We start from the raw sequence: 23,603 nt of genomic DNA, 5'->3' as shown, positions 1-23,603 counted from the left end.
CCACCCGAGGCGGTGGTGGAGCAGGAGAGCCGCCGTGCGCGGGGAAGGGGTTTCTTGCGGGGGAGAGAGGATTGGAAGGGAAAATGGTCATCGCAGGGGAGGTGGTTGTTGAGGGGAGGTGGTTTCTTGTGAGGGAGATGATCGTTGCAGGAGGGATGGTCCTTGTGGGGCAGATGGTCCTTGTGTGGGAAGATGATCCTTGCAGAGGAGATGGTTCTTGTGGGGGAGATGATTTCTTGTGGGGTAGATGGTCTTTGCGGGGGAGATGGTCCTTGTCGGGGGAGATGGTCCTTGTGGGGGAGATGGTTTCTTGTGGGGGAGATGGTCCTTGTGGGGGAGATGGTTTCTTGTGGGGGAGATAGCTCTTGTGGGGGACATAGTCCTTGTGGGCAGGATGGTCCTTGTGGGGGAGATGGTTTCTTGTGGGGGAGATGATCCTTACGGGAGAGATGGTTTCTTGTGAAGGAGATGGTCCTTGCGGGGGGAGATGGTCCTTGTGGGGGAGGTGATCCTTGTGGGAGAGATGATTCTTGTGGGGGAGATGATCCTTGCAGGGTAGATGGTCCTTGCAGGGGGAGGTGGTCCTTACAGGGGAGATGGTTTCTTGTGAGGGAGATGGTCATTGTAGGGGAGATGGTCCTTGTGGGAGAAATGGTTTCTTGTGATGGTCAATGCAGGCAGATGATCATTGCAGGAAGGATGGCTCTTGCAGGGGAGATGGTCGTTGTGGAGGAGATGGTCCTTGCAGGGGAGGTGGTTTCTTGCAGGGTAGATGGTCATTGCAGGGTAGATGGTCGTTGCAGGAGGGATGGTCGTTGCAGGAGGGATGGCTCTTACGGGGAGAATATCCTTGTGGGGCAGATGGCCATTGTGGGGCAGATGGTCATTGCCGGGGGGATGTCGTTGCACGGGAGATCGTTGTTTCAGGGAAGACGGCTCTTGCAGCAGGAGTAGCGGGAGCCCATCCAGGCATCCCTGTCCTCGCCCACCTCGAAGGCACCATAGCACGTTACAGGGCTGAGCGCTGAACCCATCGAGGGTCCCAGCAGCTCCAGGACCACCAGACCTGCAGGATGGCACCGGTGCCAGGGTGGCTGTCCTGAGCCTGTCCTCCCAGCCCCACTCCCCCATGGAGCCATGTCTCCCCGGTGCCTTTGCTCCACACATCAGCCAAGCTCATCCCAGCACCATCTCCTCCACAGCAGCACCTGACACCACATCAGGGGAACGTGTTCCCCGACCAGCGCCCTTCGGAGACCCCAAAAAACCTCTACTCTGGCACCCGAGGGCCCCGCAAAGGGAACCAGCGGCCGAGCAGCTCGCCTGGACCCATTACCTAAGATGAAGCCCAGGCACCATCTGCTGCATCTCCTAATTACCAGCGACGGCATGGAAGTGGGGGGATGTGGTAACGGATGGGTTTGAACTGCGGTGGGAATGAGATGACAACCCAAGGAGGGGTCGGGGGTGCCTGCAAGCACCCTGCACCCCAGCACCCATCTGTGCCCACCGCAGCTCTTGCCCTGCTCGCTGCACAGCAGCATCATGGGGTGGTGGGACCCCAAGGTGGGTGGGTGCCGTGGCAGCTGCCAGCGATGCTGGGACAGGAGGTTCTAGGTGGGATCTCAAAGCCTTCCTGGTGCTGATGGGTGTCCCCATTCTGGAGGTGTGGGGTGCAGGCAGGGTGATGAGGGGCAGGGGGGATAAGGAGGGAGCAGAACCCATGTGCTTTGGGGTGGGGGCTGTGATCCTGGATTGGGGAGCGGTGAGGATGGAGAGGAGGGGTTCTGGGTGGGATCTCAAAGCCCTCCTGGTGCTGATGGGTGTCCCCATTCTGAAGGTGTGGGGTGCAGGCAGGGTGATGAGGGGCCAGGAGGATGAGGAGGGGGCAGGACCCATGTGTTTTGGGGTGGGGGCTGAGAAGCTGAATCAGTGGTGAGGGTGAAGATTGGGGGGTTGCGTTCTCCTGCCTGCCTGACCCCCCACACAGAGGAGGTGGCCGGAGAGGGGGGGTCTGGCTAGGGAATACGGAAACCCTCGGAAAGCGCCTGCCAGGAAGCTGTCACTGGAGGGGATTTTCCATTGGTGTCAGCAAGGCAGGATGGGCTCCAGGGGGACTCAGGGGTGGGGGGGGTTGGGTGCGTGTTGGCGAGCAAAGGGGGTGCAGGGACAGGCTGCAGAGAGGACAGCAGTGGGGGGGGTGCAAGGGAGGCATCTTCCCAGTGCCCCAGGCATGTGTGTGCGTGTGCAAGGGAGCTGCACCCCCACTGTGCCCCTAGATGTGCATGTGCAAGGGAGAGAAACCTCACCTGTGAGTGTATGTGAGCGTGCAAGGGAGAGGCACCGCAGCAGCAGCCCTAAGTGTGAGTGCAAGGGAGCTGCACCCCCACTGTGCCCCTGGATGTAAGTGTGCAAGGGAGACAGCCCCAGCCGTGTGTGAGTGTGCAAGGGAGAGGCATCACCACAGCAGCCCCAGGGTTGTGAGAGGTGGGAGTGAGGCACTGTGTGATGCCACCTTGCGTGTGTGTGTACAAGGGGGAGGCACCTCAGATGTGCGTGTGCAAGGGAGAGAAGCCTCAGCACTGCGCCAGCTGTGTGTAAGTGTGCAAGAAGCACCACCAGAGCAACCCCAGGCTTGTGAGAGGTGGAAGTAGGACACTGTGATACCACCTCATGTGTGGATGTGCAAGGCGGGGGCACCTCAGATGTGCGTGTGCAAGGCAGTGGAGCCTCAGCCCTGCACCAGCTGTGTGTGAGTGTGCAAGAAGCACCACCGCAGCAACCCCAGGCTTGTGAGAGGTGGGAATGGGACACCCTGTCATGCCACCTCGCGTGTGCGTGTGCAAGGAGGGAGGCACCTCAGATGTGCGTGTGCAATGGGGAGGCACCTCAGATGTGTGTGTGCAAGGAGGGGGCACCTCTGGCAGCGCCCCAGCTGTGTTTGTGCACGGTGTTGCACGGACCCCACGGCTGGGGAGGGGGTGTCAGGCACCCCTCTGCACCCCCATTAGTGCCACCCTGACCCCTGTGGGCGCAGAGCAATGGGGGGGGGGACCCCTATCCCCGCTGCTGCCAGCAGGGCAGGAGGCAGCGTCCAACGTGTCCCCATCTGGGTGGCGCCTGGGTCCCCGCCGCCTGCTTGGCTCCCGGTGGCATCTCCAGCCCCACCCTGACGTCTGGGTGGCCTGCGAGCCGGGCACCAACCCACGTCCGTGTCTTGAGGGGCCATCTGGGTGCCAAGCGAACCCTTTTGTGCCCTCTTCGCCACCCAAGGGTCGGGATCAAGCGCCAACATCCTTCAGAAGAAGAAGGGGGGACGAGCAGCTCCCGGTGCCACCTCGCCCACGCTGCCACCCAAGCGGGAGCCTGCCTGGAGATGATGGGGGGGGGCCACACGCTCACCGCCAACCTCTGTCAAAGCCTGAAACCGTTAAACTAATTAAAGCTTTGCAGCAGCAGGATTAAGCCCGGGCAGGGGAGGTGGCGAGCCCAGGTAGTCGATTAGTTCACCAGCGAGGATATTGGATTTCTGCGAGGCGAGTCAGCAGTCTTTGGGGGTTGTTATCTTTGCAGGGCTGTGGGGTCAGGAGGTGGGAAGCGGAGGTGACTGCAATCTCACCCGCTTACCCCCCCAAACACGCTCGCCCCCCGCTTCTTCGCAGCCCCCCCAGCACCCAGCATCGCTGCCTCTCCCCCGCCCGCGGCGCCCATCGCTCTTTCGCCTTCCATCCGTCGCCTTCCTCGCTTGTGTGGTCTCGGCTGGTGTTTTGTAACCAGCGAGGAGGGGAAAAAAAGAAAAAAAAAAAACCAAAAAAATAAAGTAAAAAAAAAAAAAAACCGGGGAAAAAAATAAGAAAATAAAAAAAAAAAAGAAGGAAAAAGGCCCTACCCCTGGCGAGCGAGCCAGGAATGGCGAAGTCCAGAGAGCCTAATGGGAAACATGTGGCGGCTGCCTGGGGCTGAGCAGGGAGGTGAAAGTGAGCGCAGCGGTGCACGAGCATCCCAGCGCGGCGTCGCCCCCCCGTAGCCCCCTCCTCAGCACCACCCAAGGCCAGGCTGCGACCCGCCGGCGCCCCACGGCGTGGGGTGGGGGGGGGGGTGGGGATGGGGGGGTCCCCGTGGTGTGGGGATGGTGGGTGATGTGCATCCCCATGGTATGAGGATGGAGGGTTCTGACCATCCCCACGGTGTGATGATGGGGGGTTCTGCCCATTCCCATGGCGTGGGGATGGTGGATGATTCCACCCCATGGTGTAGAGATGGTGTGGGGATGGTGGGTGATGTCTATCCCCATGGTGTGAGGATGGGGGGTTCTGACCATCCCCATGGCGTAGAGATGGTGGGTGATGTCCATCCCCATGGTGTGAGGATGGAGTGTGATGTCCATCCCCATGGTGTGATAATGGGGGTTCTGCCCAACTCCATGGTGTGGGGATGGTGGGTGATGTCTACCCCCATGGCATAGAGATGGTGGGTGATGTCCATCCCCATGGTGTAGAGGTGGTGGGTGCTGTCCATCCCCATGGTGTGATGATGGAGGTTCTGCCCAACCCCATGGTGTGAGGATGGTGGGTGATATCCACCCCCATGGTGTGGAGATGGTGGGTGCTGCCCTTCCCCATGGTGTGATGATGGGGGTTTCTGCCCATTCCCATGGCGTGGGGATGGTGGATGATTCCACCCCATGGTGTAGAGATGGTGTGGGGATGATGGGTGATGTCCACCCCTATGGTGTGGGGACGTGGGGGTGGTGGTCCCCATGGTGTGGGGATGATGGGTGATGTCCATCCTCATGGTGTGATGATGGGGGGTTCTGTCCATCCCCATGGTGTGCGGATGGTGGGGGTGGTGTTCCCCATGGTGTGGGGATGATGAGTGATGTCCATCCTCATGGTGTGATGATGGGGGGTTCTGTCCATCCCCATGGTGTGCGGATGGTGGGGGTGGTGTTCCCCATGGTGTGGGGATGGTGGGTGATGTCCACCCCCATGGTGTGGGGATGGTGGGTGAGGTCCATCCTCATGGTGTGATGGTGGGGGCTTCTGCCCATGCCCATGGTGTGGGGATGGTGGGGTTGGAGGTCCCCATGGTGTAAGAATGGTGAGTGATGTCCACCCCCATGTGGTGTTGATGATGGGTGCTGCCCCTCCCCGTGGTGTTGATGAGTGGTGTGGAGATGGTGGGTGCTGCCCATCCCCGTGGCGTGGTGGCTGCCGGGTGGTTGGGTGCAGGTGGTCCCCACTGTGGAGGTGACCAGATGGCGTGAGATAGAAACACTAACATGGCGCAAGGAGCTTCTCCCACCTCGTCACCGGCCACGTGGCCGTGCTGGGGCCGGAGGGCCGGTGTGGGGTAAGAGGACGGGCAGAGCAGGAGATGATGTGACGCCCATCCCTGTGCTGGGAGGATGCTGTGCGTTGCCCATCCCCGTGATGTGGGGATGATGGGATGTGCCTCTGGCCGCCGTGGCTGCACACCAGTGGGTACCACGCACCCCATTGGGGACCTCATGGGTATCCAACGCATCCCTAACTCCATGGTCCTGCAAGGGGCCACCAACGCAGGGATGGGGGTCCCTGTCTCCCCCACCCCATCTCCCCAATCCTCTCTTTCGAGCCGTGTGCTGCAGGGATCGGCTCCCAGCGGCTGTTCTGGAAACCCTCCCGTTTGCTTCCTTCCTGCCTGCCTCCCGTCCAACAGCTCTCGGGCATATTAGTAGCTCCAACAGAGACCAGACCAGTCTTCCTAGCACATATTTTCCTGCTCCACATTGCCCTTGGTGTAACTCTACCCTGTGCAGGCACCGTGGCGGTGTTTGCCGGAGAGGTGCCCGCATCCTCTCCGTGCCAGCTCTGCGCCCAAAGGCTGGCGGGGAGACGAGGAGGGAGGGGGATGCGGATGGACTGACAGGTTTGAATTCTCTTTCCCTGCCTTGTTGATAAGTTGTCACGCTAATCCAGACACCGGGAAGAGCCTGGATCACGCCGAGCGGCTGCGTGTGTGTGTGTGTGTCTGCGGGTGTGCGCTGGGGGAGGGAGCCAACAGGCAGGGATTCACACGTGGCTCTTGGAGGGGGGGGGGGAAGAGGTGAAAACGCAGGCGGAGAGGGGGTTTGGGAGGGGTTGGGGGGCTTCCTTGTGCACCCCTGCACCGCGCTGGCATCCTGCGAGGGAGCGGGGGCCAGAGCCGGCAGAGCTGTGTGCACACGCGTGTGCGACGCGCACATCTGTGTGGGCACGCGTACGCAGATGTGCATGCGCCCTGCCTCCAGTGGGCACAGAGCATGGCTGGGGCAGGGGAGAAAGGGGGGGTATTGCCCTCAAACAACACCCTGAATCCATGCATCCCATGATAGGGGGGTGCCAGAGGGGACAGCGTGGTCCCCCAGGTGTCCCTATGGGCTGTGGCATCGAAGGGGAGGCAGGAATGGGGTGCTCCCTGGGGAGGGGGCTGCCAGGCTGATGCGCGGGGGTCTCTGTTCTTGCTCGAGCAGATGGGAGCTCGGTCGCCTGCCAGCCCGTCGCACTGGAGAACGGTGCCAGCCCGCCAGCCGAGTGGTTCCCGCGCACCCAGGGCTCTGGCCCCCACCAGCCCGGCAGCGACGGCGACAACAGGAGCTTCAAAGTGAACCTGCACTGCAAACACCCCCGGCCCAGGTACCCCCGGGGGGACCCTCACCCCAGGAACGGGGTCGGGGGGGGGCAAAGGCTGCACTGGGGGGAGCTGGGAGAGGGGTTGGCAGCAAATCTTGCTGCTTCTGCTCTGCCCATCCCTGCTTTGGCTGCAAAGCATCTCTGGAGATGGAGTTGGGGGGGGGTGTGCTCCGTGGCTTTACAAACGGAGCAAATAGGGAAAGGGAGCAAATAGGGGTGTGCGGCCCCCCATGGGGTGCAGGGTGGGCTGTGCAGTGCGTGCGTGGGTACTGTGGGCATCTGTACCCACACATAGGTGCCTATCCAACACTCCCCCCCCCCCGACCTCGCTTGTGTCCCCATTGCCAGCAAGGGGAAACTGAGGCACGGGCAATGAGGGTGGTCCCATGGGGGGCTGCTGGCACCGGGCAACGTCACTTCTGGGTGGGTGGAAGAGCAGCATCCATGCTGGGGTGGGGGTTGGAAGGAGATGGGATGGGGGGGGCAGATGTTGAACCATCCCAGAGGGTGAAGAAGCCACCCACTCCCCCAACCCCAGGGGTGTTGGGGGGGAGCGGGGGGGGGCAGTGGGTGAGAGCGTGGCTCGCAGGGGCCACCTAGTGGCAACGAGGCTGCACGGCCCCCGCATCCCCCCCTCCATCCTGGGACCCCCCCCCACCCACAGCGCCCCAACCCCATGGAGGGGTTGTGGGGGTGAGAAGGGGATAAACCTATCCCTTTTGTCCCCCAGATTGCAATCAGCCTCCTCCCCATCCCTTTCCACATCCCTGCCCCGCTCGCAGCCCCGACACCAGGGTGGTGGGCGGGCGCTGCCCTCTCGGCTGTGGGAGCTCAGGATCAGCTCCCAGTGCATCCCTTGTAGGGACTCGTGGGGGGCACGGTGGGCACCCCCCTCCCTGCTAACCGTCTGCACCCCTTTTATTGCAGAGAGCTGAAGTGCAATAGCAGGAGCAGCAGCAAAGCCGAGGGTAAGTCCCAGCCCTTGTGCAGCTCATAACCCTCCAGGCACAGTCACCCCCTTTTCCCTCTGCACTGGGGTACGCCGGGGGCTGCCACGCATGGTCATGCCATGGGGAGGGTATCCAGGCTCCCCTGAGCAGAAGTAGGGGCTGCACCCCATTTCTCCCCACTGCGGTGGGCAAGGGAGGAGGCTGGGGGTGGTGGGAGCAAATTCCCGCGGTGTCCACCGGATCCTTGCTGGTGATGGGACAGGGATGAGGTGGGTGGCAAACGCAGGCAGCGGGGATGGAGCAGGCACTGCCGGCTGCTTTTGGCTGGCAGTGCCCTCGGAGCCTCACTGTCCCCCTCTATGCCTCGTGCAGGTCCCGCTCTCACCTTCCCCGACCCCCATGTCAGCAACTGCTCGGCCAAGCGGCACGCGGGGGAGGAGGAGGTCAGGATGCGCGTGAAGCCCCCGGGCCCAGTGGTAACAACCAGCGTTGTGCGTGGCTCGCCCGACTACGTCCGAGAGCCCAAGTTCTACCCGCCGGGACACCCAGTGCAGCGGCCCCCAGCCTGCCCGGCAGAAAAAGCCTTATCCTGCAGCGTGCTGAGCTTCCCTGAAGGCTCGTGCCCTGCGCTCGGCCGGGAGCACCAGGCAGGCTCGCTGCTGCACGGCGACCCGGCCGACCGGTGCCAAAGTGTACACGGGGGCACCAAGGCGGCGGAGGACTTGCTGAGCTGTGCCGGTGAGCCCCGGATCCTGGGGGGCAGCGCGGAAGAGGCAGCTGCCTGCGATCGGGCACCTAAAACCTTCCCCAACGCGACGCTGGCCTCGGGCCGCTGCAACGTCGACAGCATCCTCGCCTTGCTCCGCAGCAAGTGCGGCAACGGGCACATCAACCTCCACCCCGTGGTGCAGCTCATTGACATCATGAAGGACCTCAACCGCCTCTCCGAGGACCTCAAGAGCAGCGGGGTGCACCTGGACTGCGGCAGCCTCCGTGGCGGCGGTGGCCACGAGGACAACCGCCTCCTGCCCGCCGACCGTGACCTCCAGTACAGCTTCTTCTCCTCCCCTTCCTTGGCCAACAGCATCCGCAGCCCCGAGGAGCGCGGGGTGCTCTGCAAAACTGAGCCGTCGCGGCATCCCCGGCCCCCGGCCCGCGATGGAGAAGCCGATGCGGGGGGAAGGAGCACCCCACAGCCCCCCGGCCACAGCGGGGGCGCCGGGGGAGCCTCCAAAGCGCCGGCGGAGGAAGCCGGTTGCTCTCAGCCTGACGCGGGTGATTACTCGGACCTGGCTGAGGCGGACATCCTAAATGAACTTGCCTCCCTGGCGTGCCCGGGGACGCAGCTGCTGGAATCACAGGCAATGGAGCCTCAGCCCCAGTTGCTGCCAGCCCAAGAGTTGGACTCCCAATCCCGGCTGCTGGATTCCCAGTCCCTCGAGTCGCAGCCCCAGCTGCTCGATTCGCAGAGCCTGGAGCCATTGCCAGAGTCGTTGGAGCTGCAAAACCTGGAGCCGCTGGGCTTGCAGTCCTTGGAGCCGCTCTCGGAGTCGCTGGAGCTGCAGTCGCTGGAACCCCTGTCCGAATCGCTGGAGCTGCAGTCGCTGGAGCCGCTGGCAGAGCCGCTGGGGCTGCAGGCGCTGGAGCCGCTGCCCGCCGCCCTGGAGCCTCCACTGTTGGATTCGCGAACCCCGTTAATGCCCACCGAGCCCTCGCTGCTGGAGGCGCAGCCGCTGGGCACCGTGTCGGAGCTGCTGGAGGCGCAGCCGGGCGCGGGGGACCCGCTGCGGCCCCACGGGCTGCAGCCCCGCCTGGGCGGGTGTCCGCTGGGCAGCATGGTGAAGCGGGGCCCTTGCGGGGGTCGGGGGGCCGGGCGATGCGGAGAGGACCACCGCAAGTACGCCCTGCGCCGGACAGACAAGCCAAAGATGCTGTGCCGCCGGAGGAGGGCAGGGCGAGGGCGCCGGGTGGATGTCACCCCCGAAAGTCGCGTCTTGTCCCCCCTCGCCCTGCCCGCCGAGGTGCCCCCCGGGCCTGAGGAGCCTGGCACCCCGCTGCTGAGCCCACCACCACCACCACCCCCCGACACTCTGGACCCTGACGAGGCACCCAAGACCCCCATGGCAGGGAAGAAGAGTAAGTGCCGTGGGGTGAGGAAGATGGTGGTGAAGATGGCCAAGATCCCCGTGTCCCTGGGCAGGAGGAACAAAACCACCTACAAGGTGTCATCGCTCAGCAGCAACCTGAATCTGGAGGGCAAGGAGCTGGCGGCCAGCACGTCCATGGAGCCCACGCCGCTGCTCAAGATGAAGAACAATGGGCGCAACGTGGTGGTGGTCTTCCCTCCCGGTGAGATGCCCATCATTCTGAAGCGTAAGCGGGGGAGGCCTCCCAAGAACCTGCTGCTGGGCCAAACCAAGCCCAAGGAGCCCACCCCAGAGGTGAAGAAGAGGAGGAGGAGGAAGCAGAAGCTGGCCTCGCCCCAGCCCTCTTACATCGCCGACACCAATGACAGCAAGGCCGACTACTCGGATGTGCTGGCCAAGCTGGCTTTCCTCAACCGGCAGAGCCAGTGCTCGGGGCGCTGCTCGCCGCCGCGCTGCTGGACCCCCAGCGAGCCCGAATCCATCCACCAAGCCCCCGACACCCAGAGCATCTCCCACTTCTTGCACCGCGTCCAGGGCTTCCGCCGGCGCGGCGGCAAGGCAGGAGGCTTCGGCGGGCGCGGAGGGGGCCACGCCGCCCGTGCTGCCCGTTGTTCCTTCAGCGATTTCTTTGAGGGGATTGGGAAGAAGAAGAAAGCCCCTACTGCCCTCCACGCCGACCCCGTGCATCCGCGCAAGCGGGGCCGGCCGGAGCCCGACCCTGTGGGCAAACCCAAGCGGAAACGACGTGCACGCAAGAACGGGGCGCTCTTCCCTGAGCCCAACCCCGGGCAGAGCTTCGGCGACGGCCCCGCTGAGTGGGCCGGCGGGGAGAAGGGTAGCCCTTGGGCCCCCCACCATGGCCACCCCAGCAGCCAGGCTGGCCGCAGTGGTGGCTACCAAGGGGCCGAGGCGAGAGCCTTCCACGCCGCTGGGCTGGAGTCGGGCTCGTCCGGCCGGGCTGGCTTCTACGCCGGGAGCACACCGTCCTCGCAGGCGGAGGCTGGTCCGGAGAGGCACAGCCTTTTCACTGGTTATTTCCGCTCCTTGCTGGACTCGGATGATTCCTCTGACCTGCTGGACTTCGCCCTCTCAGCATCCCGCTCCGAGTCCCGCAAGTCGGCGGCCGCCTACACAGCCCCACCGGCCGCCTTACCCGGCCAACGTGGCCTGGCCGCGTACCCATCCCGAGGCGGCAAGGCGGCGGCCGCAACGCCCGGCGCCGAGGCCGCCTTCCATGCGGCGATGCAGGGTCGGCCGGCTTTCCCACCCGGCCGTGCCACCAGCGCCGGCTATGGCGTAGCCCAAGCATCGTCGGAATGCCGGGGGGCTGAGGCTTTCCCCAAACTGGTGCCGCCTTCAGCCGTTTCCCGGTCGCCCACGGCTCACCCAGCGGCCAGCGGCACTCCCGGCTACTCGCCGTATGGCAACTACGGCGCTGGGCAAAGCGTGGCACCCGCCAGCGTCTTCCCACCGGGGAAGCAGTACCCGTCGGCGCAGGACAGTAAGGACTGCAGCTTCGCCTACGGCAGCGGCAGCAGCCTCCCGTCCTCCCCTAGCAGCGCCCACAGCGCCGGTTACGCGCCGCAGACGGCCGGTCCCAGCCTGCCGCTGGGCAAAGCCGCCTTCTTCAACAGCGCCGAGCAAGGGGGGCAGTTCTCCAGCGCGGCGCACACCCCTCTACGATGCGACAGCCGGGCCAGCACCGTCTCGCCCGGCGGCTACATGGTGCCTAAGGGTTCAGCCTCCTTCCAGCCCTCGCCTGAGAATTGCCGGCAGTTCCCCAGCACCGCACCGTGGGCGTTCCGGCAAGGCTACGGTGGGTTGGACTGGAGCTCGGAGGCCTTCAGCCAGCTCTACAACCCAGGCTTTGAGTGCCACCTCAATGAGCCCAACGTCATCCTGGACATCTCCAACTACACCCCGCAGAAAGCCAAGCAGCAGACGGTGTCGGAGACCTTCTCCGAATCATCCTCCGATAGCACCCAGTTCAACCAGCCGGCCGGCTACCGGCGCGCCAACAGCGAGGCCTCGTCCAGCGAGGGCCAGTCCAGTCTCTCCAGCCTGGAGAAGCTGATGATGGACTGGAACGAAGCGTCCTCTGCCCCGGGCTACAACTGGAACCAGAGCGTCCTCTTCCAGAGCAGCTCCAAGCCCGGTCGGGGTCGGCGGAAGAAGGTGGACATGTTCGACACCTCCCACCTGAACTTCTCCTCCTCTTCCTCCTCCTCCTCTGTGTACCCCTCCAAAAGGAACACGGGACCCCGGCAGCCTCGGGGGTCCCGGGGAGCTTGTGCCTCCAAGAAGGAGAGAGGGACGGGCAAGGCCAAGTTCCCCACCAAGTCGCAGGCGGTCAACCCCCTCTTCCAGGACAGCACAGACCTGGGCTTGGACTACTACAGCGGGGACAGCAGCATGTCCCCCCTGCCCTCCCAATCCCGGGGCTTCGGGGTGGGCGAGCGGGACCCCTGCGACTATGCCGGCCCCTACTCCATGAACCCCTCTACCCCCTCGGACGGGACCTTCGTCCAGGGCTTTCAGAGCGATTCCCCTGGTTTGGGGCAGGCGGATTTGGAAAACAAACACTTCCCTGCCCTCCCGCACCAGCTGGCAGCCCCCGGCCAGCAGACTGTCTTCGAGGCCAGCTTGCAGAAAGCCTTCTCGCCCAACTGCTCCCCAACCTTGGCCTTCAAGGAGGACCTCCGGGCGGGTGACATCCGCAAGCTGCCCGCCTGCGACTCGCTCAAACACAGCATGCAAGGGGGGGCCCTGCCGCACGCCCCCCACCTGGCTTGCCGCGATCTCCCCATGCCTCAAGCGCACTACGACTCCCCCAGTTGCAAAAATCCCCCGTACTGGTATTCCCCCAACGCCAGCACCCGTAGCCCTTCGTACGACGGCAAAGCGGGGGCCGGTATGCTGGTAGACTTCATGGGCAGGACGGACCCCTCGTGTCTGAACCCTCACTTGAGCAGCCCGAGCAGCACCCACCCCTCCAAGGGCGAGAAGGAGCCCTTGGAGATGTCCCGGGCTCATCACCGAGGACCCTACGCTTGTCCCTTGATCAATGACTTGAACATCTCCCCCGTACCAAGAGACTCAATGCTGCAGCTGCAGGACAACTACAGGTACCCCAGTTTTGCACCCCAAGGGCACCCAGTCATGGCCCCCACCCAGAAGAGCGGGTTTTTGGGACCCATGGTAGAGCAACAACACCCCGAGGACACTTTTACGGTCACCTCATTGTAGTGGCTGCTGCCGTGCCAACCGGACAACGAGGTTTTGTTACAGGGTAGGTGGGGGAGCCCCTCGGGGCGAGGTTTTGGGGGGGATTGGCAGGGGGTTCAGGGCACCCTTCTCATCGTGTGTCCTCTCCCTTCCGTGTTGTGTTTCTTTTTCAGAGGTAATTTAGCCAGCACTTTTTTTCTGGAACACTTTTCAAGTTCTGTATTTAACTGGGATTGGAACCGTTTGTTTGGTTTTTTTCTATAAAAAAAAAAAAAGAAAGGAAAAAAAAAAGGAAAAAAAAAAAGAAAAGGACAAAAAAAGTTAAAAAATAAGCAAAACAAAAGGAAAAAAAATAACGGATGAAGAGAGAACCCCCTCCCCGTTTTTTCCCCCACCCCTCCGCACTCAAACATGCTCTGTCTGCCAAGCGCCTGGCTCTGCTTTCCGGACTGCCACCCCCCCCTCCCGCCCTGCAGCAGGACAATCGGATGGATGGATGGACGGACGGATGGACGGATGGATGGATGGATGGACAGACGGATGCCCCCACCAAGCCCAGGGCAGGGGCGCAGGCAGGGAGGGCAGCCAGGCTGGGCAGGAGGCGGCCGTGGGGCTGGGGAGCAGTGGCTGGGTGCCCCCCACCCGCAGCCTCTCCGAGACCCTGGGCTCCAGCACCCTTGGAGCCTCCACTTGGGGATTGGTTTTTTTCCCTTTCCCTCCCCGTCCGCTCGCTTTGCCGGGGTGGTTTTTTTTGCCGGATGGACACCGATGGGTGTTTGGGAGCACTGACCCCCACCAGGCTCTGGCAGCTTCGCCAACGGGGCTCCGAGATGCCACCGTCACCCGGTAAGTGGCACCCAAGCCTCCTCGCTGCCTGTCCCCTGGGAAGGGGGGTGGGGCTGGGGGGGCACTGGGGGTGCGCTGGGGGCTCTGTGCTTTCCAGGGGAGGGGGGTCTAAGCCAAATGCACCCAGTGAGGGTCACCCAGTGGGTGCCCCCAAATCCTTTTGGGCTGTAAGCACTTGCCCCAGGTGTTGCCCAGTGGCCAAGCATCAAACTGGAGACCCAAACTGCCCAGACATCTGCAGAGCCTGGGGTGCAGGGTGATGGGGTGTGGGGTGCTGGATACCACGGCGATGGAGTAATGGAGCCTGGGTGTGGGGTGCTGGAGTGTGGGGTGTAGGGTGCTGGATACCAGGGTGCTGGGGTGCTGGTGCCTGGGTGTGGGGTGCTTGGAGCCTGGGTGTGGGGTGCTTGAGTCCAGGGTATGGGGTGCTGGACCCTGGGGCATTGGGGTGCTGGAGCCCAGGGTGTTGGGGTGCTGGAGTCCAGGGTATGGGGTGCTGGATCCTGGGGTGCTGGGGTGCTGGATACCAGGGTGATGGACTGCTGGAGCTTGGGTGTGGGGTGCTGGAGTGTGGGGTGTAGGGTGCTGGATACCAGGGTGCTGGGGTGCTGGTGCCTGGGTGTGGGGTGCTTGGAGCCTGGGTGTGGGGTGCTTGAGTCCAGGGTATGGGATGCTGGGCCCTGGGGCGTTGGGATGCTGGATCCTGGGGTGCTGGGGTGCTGGATACCAGGGTGATGGACTGCTGGAGCCTGGGTGTGGGGTGCTGGAGTGTGGGGTGTAGGGTGCTGGATACCAGGGTGCTGGGGTGCTGGTGCCTGGGTATGGGGTGCTTGAGTCCAGGGTATGGGGTGCTGGACCCTGAGGTGTTGGGGTGCTGGAGTCCAGGGTGTTGGGGTGCTGGAGTCCAGGGTATGGGGTGCTGGATTTTGGGGTGTTGGGGTGCTGGAGCACAGGGTATTGGGGTGCTGGAGTCCAGGGTATGGGGTGCTGGAGCCTGGGTGTGGGGTGCTGGAGTGTGGGGTGTGAGGTGCTGGACCCTGGGGTGTTGGGGTGCTGGAGCCCAGGGTGATGGAGTGCTGGAGCCTAGGGTGTGGGGTGCTGGAGTCCAGGGTATGGGGTGCTGGACCCTGAGGTGTTGGGGTGCTGCAGTCCAGGATATGGGGTGCTGGACCCTGGAGCATTGGGGTGCTGGATCCCAGTGTGGTGGGGTGCTGGAGTCCAGCGTATGGGGTGTTGGAGTCCAGGGTGTTGGGGTGCTGGACCCTGGGGTGTTGGGGTGCTGAATAACGGGGTGATGAGGAGGCAGAGCTGGGGGAGAGTGGGTGCCCCAGAGCCCAGGGATTGCGGGTACCAGACTGGGGGGTGCACAGGACCCCAGACCTCTGCGTATGTGGGTGCCAGATGAGGGTCAGATGGGGACCCCAGACCCTTGGGTGTGTGGGTGCCGGGTGTGGGTGGGCTGGACCCCAGGGCTGTGGGTGCCCAGTGAGGGTGGGCTGGGGACCCCAGACCCCTGGGTGCATGGGTGCTGGTTGGGGGGGGTGGGCAGGACCTCAGACACCCACGTGTGTGGGTTCCAGATGTGGGTGGTCAGGACCCCAGACCCCTGAGCATGTGGGTGCCAGATCGGGGTGGGCTGGGGACCCCAAACCCTTGGGTGCAATTTAGGGAGGCATGGCCCTGGGGGTGTGGGTGATGGATTGAGGGTGAGCAGGACCCCAGACCCCTGAATATGTGGGTGCCAGGCAGGGGTGGCCAGGACTCCAGAGTCTCTGGGTGTGTGGGTGCTGGATGGGGGGATGAGCAAGACCCCAGAACCCCTGCAATGTGTGGGTGCCAGGTGTGGGTGGCCAGGACCCCAGACCCCTGGGTATGTGGGTATCTGATAAGGGTTAGGGGGACCCCAGATCTTTGGGTGATTGGGTACTGGATGACCCCAAACCCTTGAGTGTGTGGATGGCAGGCAGGGGTAGACGGGACCCCAGACTCCTTGGGTGCATGTGTGCTCGATGGGGGATGGACAGAACCCCAAACCCTTGGGTGCACGGGTGCCTTTTGGGGGTGAGCAGGGAACCCCAAACCCTTGGGTGCATAGGTGCCTTTTGGGGGTGTGCAGGACCCCAGACTCCTTGGGTGCACGTGTGCTCAATGGGGGATGGACAGAACCCCAAACCCTTGGGTGCATGGGTGCCTTTTGGGGGTGTGCAGGACCCAAGACCCCCATGGATGTGTGGGTGCTGGATGGTTGGGTGAGCAGGACCCCAGACCCTTGGATGTGTGGGTGCCTGATGAGGGTGGGCTGGGGACCCCTGACTCTTGGGTGACTGGGTGCTGGGGGAGGGTTGGGCAGGACCCCAAACCCTTGAGTGCATGGGTGCCAGGCAGGGGTGACCAGGACCCCAAACCGCTGGGGGAGTGTGTGCCAGATGGGGGTTGGCTGGGGACCCCAGACCCTTGGGTGCATGGGTGCCTTTTTAGGGGTGTGCAGGACCCCAGGGCTGTGGGTGCCCAGTGAGGGTGGGCTGGGGACCCCAGACCCCTGGGTGCATGGGTGCTGGATGGGGGGGGGGGGGGTCAGGACCCCAGACCCCTGGGTATGTGGGTGCGCAATGGGGGTGAGAAATTACCCCAAACCTTTGGGTGGTTGAGTGCTGGTTGGGGGGTGAACAGGGGACCCCAGACCCTTGGGTGCATGGGTGCTGGATGGGGGGGTCAGGACCCCAGACCCCTGGGTATGTTGGTGCTTGATGAGGATGGGCTGGGGACCCCAGACCCTTGGGTGATGGGTGTTGGGTGAAGGTTGAGCAGGACCCCAAAACCTTGAGTGTATGAGTGCCATTTGGGGGTGATCAGGACCCCAAACCCTTGAGCGCATGGGTGCCAGGCAGGGGTGGACGGGACCCCAGGACCCTGGGTGCATGGGTACCCAGTGAGGGGTGGGCTGGGGACCCCAGACTCTTGGGTGACTGAGTGATGGATGGGATGTGGGCAGGACCCCAAACCCCTGGGTACGTGGGTGCCAAATGGGGGTGAGAAATGACCCCAGACCTTTGGGTGGTTGATTGAGTGCTGGATGGGGGGTGAACAGGGGACCCCAGACCCTTGGGTGCGTGGGTGTCTGATGAGGGTGGACTGAGAACCCCAAATCCGCGGGTATGTGGGTGCCAAACAGGGGGTGGGAAAGGACTCCAGACCCTTGGGTGCATGGGTGCTGCATGGAGGGGTCAGGACCCCAGACCCCTGGGTATGTGGGTGCCAAATGGGGGTGAGAAATGACCCCAGACCTTTGGGTGGTTGATTGAGTGCTGGATGGGGGGTGAACAGGGGACCCCAGACCCTTGGGTGCATGGGTGCTGGATGGGGGGGTCAGGACCCCAGACTGCTGGGTGTGTGGGTGCTTGATGAGGGTGGGCTGGGGACCCCAGACCCTTGGGTGATGGGTGTTGGGTGAAGGGTGAGCAGGACCCCAGACCCCAGGGTATGTGGGTGCCTTTTGGGGGTGATCAGGACCCCAAACCTTTGAGTGCATGGGTGCCAGGCAGGGGTGGACGGGACCCCAGGACCCTGGGTGCATGGATGCTGGGTACCCCAAACCCCTGGGTATGTGGGTGCTAAATGGGGGTGAGAAATGACCCCAGACCTTTGGGTGGTTGATTGAGTGCTGGATGGGGGGTGAACAGGGGACCCCAGACCCTTGGGTGCATGGGTGCTGGATGGGGGGGGGTCAGGACCCCAGACCCTTGGGTGCATGGGTGTCCGATAGGGGTGGACTGAGGACCCCAAATCCGCGGATATGTGGGTGCCAAACAGGGGATGAGAAAGGACCCCAGACCCTTGGGTGCATGGGTGCTGCATGGGGGGGTCAGGACCCCAAAACCTTGAGTGTATGAGTGCCATTTGGAGGCGATCAGGACCCCAAACCCTGGGTTTGGGGGTGCCACATGGGTGGTGAGAACGAACCCCAGCCCCATGGGTGCTTTTTTGGGGTGGTCAAACCCATCTCCCTGATTCTTTAGGTACTATATTGGGGTTCCCCCCCCTTTTCAACCCTCTCTTTCTTCTCCCTCCAGCCTGTCTGCCACCACCCTTGGCCCCCGCGTGTCCCCCCCCTCCATCCCAGCCACCGGAGCAGCGAGGAGAGGAGGGGGCTGCCGCTAGTGGGGTACCCCAACCCCATCATCACCCCATGCTTCGCCGCCGGCCCCCCCACCTCGGCCGTGGCGCCGGCGCCGCGTTTTCTCTCTCTCTCTCCCTCTCTCTCTCTCTCTCTCCTCCCGGCCAGAAGCAGAGGGACTCTTTAATTTGTATTTTTTATTTGATTAATTTTCATTTTCTGCACAAAACCAGCAATTGTAAATACTTTTGAAGAAAAAAAAAACAAAAAAAAAAAAGAAGTTTAAAAAAAAAAAAAAGAAGTTAAAAAAAAAAAAGAAGTTAAAAAAAAAAAAGAAGTTAAAAAAAAAATGTTTAAGGACAAAAAAAAAAAAAAAAAATTTTAAAAAAGCCGAAAATTCACACACACACACAAAAAAAATAATAAATAAAAGGAGAGCCACGCACCAGAGGGAGATGAAAAAATGACCGAGATGAGACCTAAAGCGACCGAGAGGCGAATATGCAGCAGAGAAGAGCAAAAACCCCCCCAGTATGCACTGAGAAAAATTTATTTACAGATGGAGCGACAGAAAAAAAAAAAAAAAAAGGAAAAAAAAAAAAAGTAACAATAACCTATTTATTGTATATAATGTTTTATTATAAATCGTGTCTTGTATATTGCATTCTGTACATCTGCTGTGGTTTTGTGGTGTGCAACTTCCGCATGGGTTCCTTGGGTTTCCGTTGCCTTCTTTTTTTTTTTTTTAATGACAATGATTTGAGTTTTATTTTTTATTATTATTATTCAGAAGAAGGAGGAGGGGTTGGGGTTGGTTTTTGGGGTTTTTTTTGGTTTTTTTTTGGCAGTACACACCCAAAGATCCAAATTTGTATGAAAAAAGAAGAAAAAAAAAGGAGTTTAAGAGTAAAAAAAAAAAAAAGACAAAAAAATTAAAAAAAAAAAGAAAAAAAGAGATAAAAAAGAGAAATCAATCACAAACCCTCGTGGTGGGGAGAATGGGGTGCGGAGGGGGGAAAGGGTGAGCTCAGGGTGTGGGTGTGGGGACCAGGGGGGCTTTGGGGCTCCTGTCCTTCCCCCCCTTATATCTGTCCCTCCCATCCTCAAAGTAATTCCGGACAGCTTTGTGGCTTGCGGGAAAAAAAAAGGGGGGGGGGAAAATAGGAAAAAAAAACCCACCTTGAAATAAAAAAACAAAGGCAAAATACAGAAAAAAAATGAGGGGGGGAAAAAAAAAGCCCCATTTGGTCAAAAAAACCCCCCCTCGCCACTCCCCTCCTATGGTGACCCACGCAGGGGGTCCCCCGGCCCCCCCCCCCCCGGCTCCCGTTTTTCCCCTCAAGCGGTCTTTTTGTGTTATTTAGGAAGGAATTTTTCATAGGCACTTTTTTTATATTAAACAAACCCCCTATGGATCGAGCGCTGCTTTCGTGCTTCTCTTGGGAGGGGGGGGGGCCACGGCTTAGGGGCTGGAGGGAGGCTGCCCCCTCCCCTGGATTTGGGATAATGGGGGGGGGGATGGCCAGGATACAGGCAAAAAGTGGGAATGGCAGCGAGAAAGGTGATTTTGAGCTCAAATTGGGGTGTGGAGAGAAGGAAGGGGGTCCTGGTGCTGCCCTGGGGATGGGGATATGGAATTGGGGAATGGGTGGGTTGGAGGGATCTTCAAGGCCATCCAGTTCCGTCTTCCCATTGGGGAATGGATGGGTTGGAGGGATCTTCAAGGCCATTCAGTTCCATCTTCCCATTGGGGAATGGATGGGTTGGAGGGATCTTCAAGGCCATCCAGTTCCATCTTCCCCTTAGGGAATGGATGGGTTGGATTTGGGATCTTCAAGGCCATCCAGTTCCGTCTTCCCATTGGGGAATGATTGGGTTGAAAGGATCTTCAAGGCCATCCAGTTCCATCTTCCTCTTAGGGAATGGATGGGTTGGAGGGATCTTTAGGCCATCCAGTTCCATCTTCCCATTGGGGAATGGTTGGGTTGAAGGGATCTTCAAGGCCATCCAGTTCCATCTTCCCACTGGGGAATGGATGGGTTGGAGGGATCTTTAGGCCATCCAGTTCCATCTTCCCATTGGGGAACGGATGGGTTGAAAGGATCTTCAAGGCCATCCAGTTCCGTCTTCCCATTGGGGAACGGATGGGTTGAAAGGATCTTCAAGGCCATCCAGTTCCGTCTTCCCATTGGGGAATGGATGGGTTGGAGGGATCTTCAAGGCCATCCAGTTCCATCTTCCCATTGGGGAATGGATGGGTTGGAGGGATCTTCAAGGCCATCCAGTTCCATCTTCCCACTGGGGAATGGATGGGTTGGAGGGATCTTTAGGCCATCCAGTTCCATCTTCCCATTGGGGAACGGATGGGTTGAAAGGATCTTCAAGGCCATCCAGTTCCGTCTTCCCATTGGGGAATGGATGGGTTGGAGGGATCTTCAAGGCCATCCAGTTCCATCTTCCCATTGGGGAATGGATGGGTTGAAGGGATCTTCAAGGCCATCCAGTTCCATCTTCCCATTGGGGAATGGTTGGGTTGGAGGGATCTTCAAGGCCATCCAGTTCCATCTTCCCATTGGGGAATGATTGGGTTGAAAGGATCTTCAAGGCCATCCAGTTCCATCTTCCCACTGGATCTGGTTGCTCCAAGCCCCATCCAACCTGGCCTTGGGCACCTCCAGGGATGGGGCAACCATGACTTCTTGGGAGGGGACATCGCTGGTGGCACCTGGGACCACATTGGGCACCCGCTGTCCTCATGCCCAGGGCTGTGGGTGCACAATTTATTGCTGAGAAGGGAGCAGGATGAGTGCCAACCCTTCCTGGTACTCATGGAATTACACCCTGAGAGGAGAGCGGGGGGGTAGGGGGGTGGTCCAGGGCTTCAGGCAGCTCCGTGATGATGGATGGGAGAAGCACCAAGACCCGAAAGGAGGAAAATAAAAAGAAAAATAAGCAATAATAATAAAAATTCACCAACTTCCAGGAGTGGAAAGATGAAGGAGGTAGCATCCTCCGGGCGAGGAGAAGGAGGGGGGTCTGGATATGGATGTGGGAGGCGGGGGGGGGGGGGGACGACACCAGCTACCTGTGGGTGGGAGAGGTTAGCGATGCCAGCGGGGTCAGGGCTGCTGCAGAGAATGCTTGTGCAGCGCTGGGGGGGCCGGGGGGGGAGGCAGGAGGTTGCTATGGAGAAGAACACACGGTGCATACTGATGGCTGGGGGGGTTGGAGGGGGGGGTTGGAGATGCAGGGGGGAGCAGGGCTTTGCCAGCGATGCTGCAGCCTGGGAAGGTGGTGTTGGGGTTGTTTGGTTTTTTTTTTTTGGGGGGGGGGGGATGCTGGGGGACCCCTGCTTTGCTGGTTTAGGGGAGCAGCAAAGCCCCCCCTCCTGCTGCTGGGGTGGCACCAAAGAGCTTGGTTCAATGCAGCCCCCCATCCCCTGAGCACCTAGCTGGGCGTGGAGAAGGACACCCCCCCCCCCCCCCCGGGGTGTTGGGAGGGAGAAAGGGGGGGTTGAAAAGTCCTGTGCACCAGGTGAAGGCAGTTGGGTGTTTGCAGGAGGCTGTATTTCCATCCCCACCCACGCCAAGGGGCTTCAAGTGTCCTTGAGTTCTGCAGGGGGGGGGGGCTTGGGGGGGACTCCAGGCTCCTATAAGTGTCCCGGGGTGCTGCAGGGTGGGGGCTTCAGGGCTGTAGGGAGGGGTCTCAGGGGGTCTCCAGGGCCCTGCAAGAGCCCCTGAGTGCTGTAGGGTGGGGGCTTGGGGGGGGTTCTAGGGTTCTACAAGTGCTCCTGGGTGCTCAGGGTGGGGGCTCAGGGGGTTCTAGGGCTGTGCAAGAGCCTCTGGGTGCTGCGAGGAGGGGGCTCAGGGGGGTCCAGGGTTCTGCAAGAGCCTCTGGGTGCTGCAGGGTGGGGGCTGGGTGGGGTCTAGGGCTGTGCAAGAGCCTCTGGGTGCTGCAAGGAGGGGGCTCAGGGGGTTCTAGGGTTCTACAAGCGCTTCTGGGTGCTGTAGCGTGGGGGCTTGGGGGGGTCCAGGGTCCTGCAAGAGCCTCTGGGTGCTGCAGGGTGGGGGCTCAGGGGGCTCCAGGGTCCTGCAAGAACCTCTGGGTGCTGCAGGGTGGAGGCTTGGGGGGCTCTAGGGTCCTGCAAATATCCCCAGGTGCTGCAGGGTGGGGGCTCAGGGGGTTCTAGGGTTCTACAAGTGCTTTTGGGTGCTGCAGGGTGGGGGCTCTAGGGCTGTGCAAGAGCCCCCAGGTGCTGCAGGGTGGGGGCTTGGGGGGCTCTAGGGTCCTGCAAGTGCTCCTGGGTGCTGCAGGGAGGGGGCTCGGTGGGCTCCAGGGCCCTCCAAGAACCCCCAGATGCTGCAGGGTGGGGGCTGGGGGGGGTCTAGAGCTGTGCAAGAGCCTCTGGGTGCTGCAGGATGGGGGCTTGGGGGGTTTTAGGGTTCTACAGGTGCTCCTGGGTGCTGCAGGGTGGGGTCTTGGGGGGCTCTAGGGTCCTGCAAGAGCCCCCGGGTGCTGCAGGATGAGGGTTCAGGTGCTGATGGGTTATGGACCCTCCCCAAATCTGTTTGGGAGGGATGGGATGGGTCCTGCAAGGCACCCGCACCTCTGTGGGGGCCAGACTGGGGGAGTGGGGGGAGATGTTGCTCCTTCGGGTGCCTCCCCTGCAGCACACAAGGTAAGCTGGAGGAGATGCTGTGGGCAGAGGTGATGGAGGAAGGCTCGGGTGGGCTCTGTTGGTGTGGGGGACACTATAGAGGATGCTGTGTCTCCATCCTGGGGTCCCATGGGTGCCTGGGGACCACCTCTGTTGGCTTTGAGCACCCCAGTGCCAGGTGGTTTTTGGGGGTGGGGGGCACTTGCCCCCCCAAATGCCCCACGCTGGAGCTCCATCTGCTCCGTGTGGGCTGGTCCCATCATCACCTCATCCAGGCTGCAGGAACCCCACAGCCCCTGCTCACACCTGGCAGGGTCCCCTCTACCCCAGCACCCCCCTACCCTGCAGCACCAGGAGGCTGTGGGGCTGGAATCCCCTTCCCAAGGACCTCTCCGATAGGAGCTGGGATGAAGGGGGAGCCCTTGGGGGGGCCACTTTGATGCTCTGCTCTCACTTTGCTGCCCACCAACCAACCCCAGCCGCAGCACTGCTCAATGGGGAAACTGAGGCACGGGGAGACAACAAGGGCGAACAGCCTTCCTGGTTGCTCTGCTCACACCGTGGCTGTGCCCACATCCTGCGCTGATCCCCAGCCGGTTCCCAAGGGGTGTTATTGTGGGAACGGGTGACCATTCCCACTTTAGCTCCACCGTGATGCTTCCTTCAAGCTTTAAATTTACTCTTTTCACCACATTTTCCCTCTCTTTCATTTCAGGTGGCAAAAAAAAAAAAAAGAAGAGCGGCATCAAAGGAGGACAAAAGCCGTTGCGCCCTGATTAATGCCTGGGTAAGGCGGGCACAGAGACCGACAGCAGCACCAGGATGAGCTGGGAGAGAAATCAACTCCCCCTGGGAGGTAAATCCCGCTGGGAAGCATCACCTGGCAGGTTTGCAGCCCCACCGGGCACGGCCGGCTGCTCAGAGCACAGCTTGATTTTATTTATTTTATATGTTGGGTTTTTTTTTAAGACTCAATTAAATCTATCAAGCAGCGCACGCCGGTTCTGAGGC

At 61.3% G+C, this 23,603-nt stretch overlaps 1 protein-coding gene across 8 annotated transcripts in view; it reads left to right on the top strand.

Moving 5' to 3' along the window:
- AHDC1 (AT-hook DNA binding motif containing 1) overlaps window positions 1–18,186 on the top strand; it is a 64,870-nt gene extending 46,684 nt beyond the window's left edge. For all 8 annotated transcript variants that reach the window (XM_054086241.1, XM_054086243.1, XM_054086242.1 and 5 more), the window contains 5 exons: window positions 6,494–6,656; window positions 7,581–7,621; window positions 7,976–13,039; window positions 13,149–13,821; window positions 17,892–18,186. In XM_054086241.1, coding sequence (XP_053942216.1) covers window positions 8,053–12,996 — 4,944 coding nt within the window. In that variant the 5' untranslated portion in view covers window positions 6,494–6,656; window positions 7,581–7,621; window positions 7,976–8,052 and the 3' untranslated portion in view covers window positions 12,997–13,039; window positions 13,149–13,821; window positions 17,892–18,186. The remainder of the gene's footprint in view (window positions 1–6,493; window positions 6,657–7,580; window positions 7,622–7,975; window positions 13,040–13,148; window positions 13,822–17,891) is intronic.
- Window positions 18,187–23,603: the final 5,417 nt, after the last annotated feature.

The sequence above is a fragment of the Cuculus canorus genome, chromosome 22 (genome assembly GCF_017976375.1).
Source record: "Cuculus canorus isolate bCucCan1 chromosome 22, bCucCan1.pri, whole genome shotgun sequence".
Classification (NCBI taxonomy): Eukaryota; Metazoa; Chordata; class Aves; order Cuculiformes; family Cuculidae; genus Cuculus; species Cuculus canorus.
Note: the sequence above shows the minus strand (reverse complement) of the source record. Positions and strands in the feature narration are given on the sequence as shown.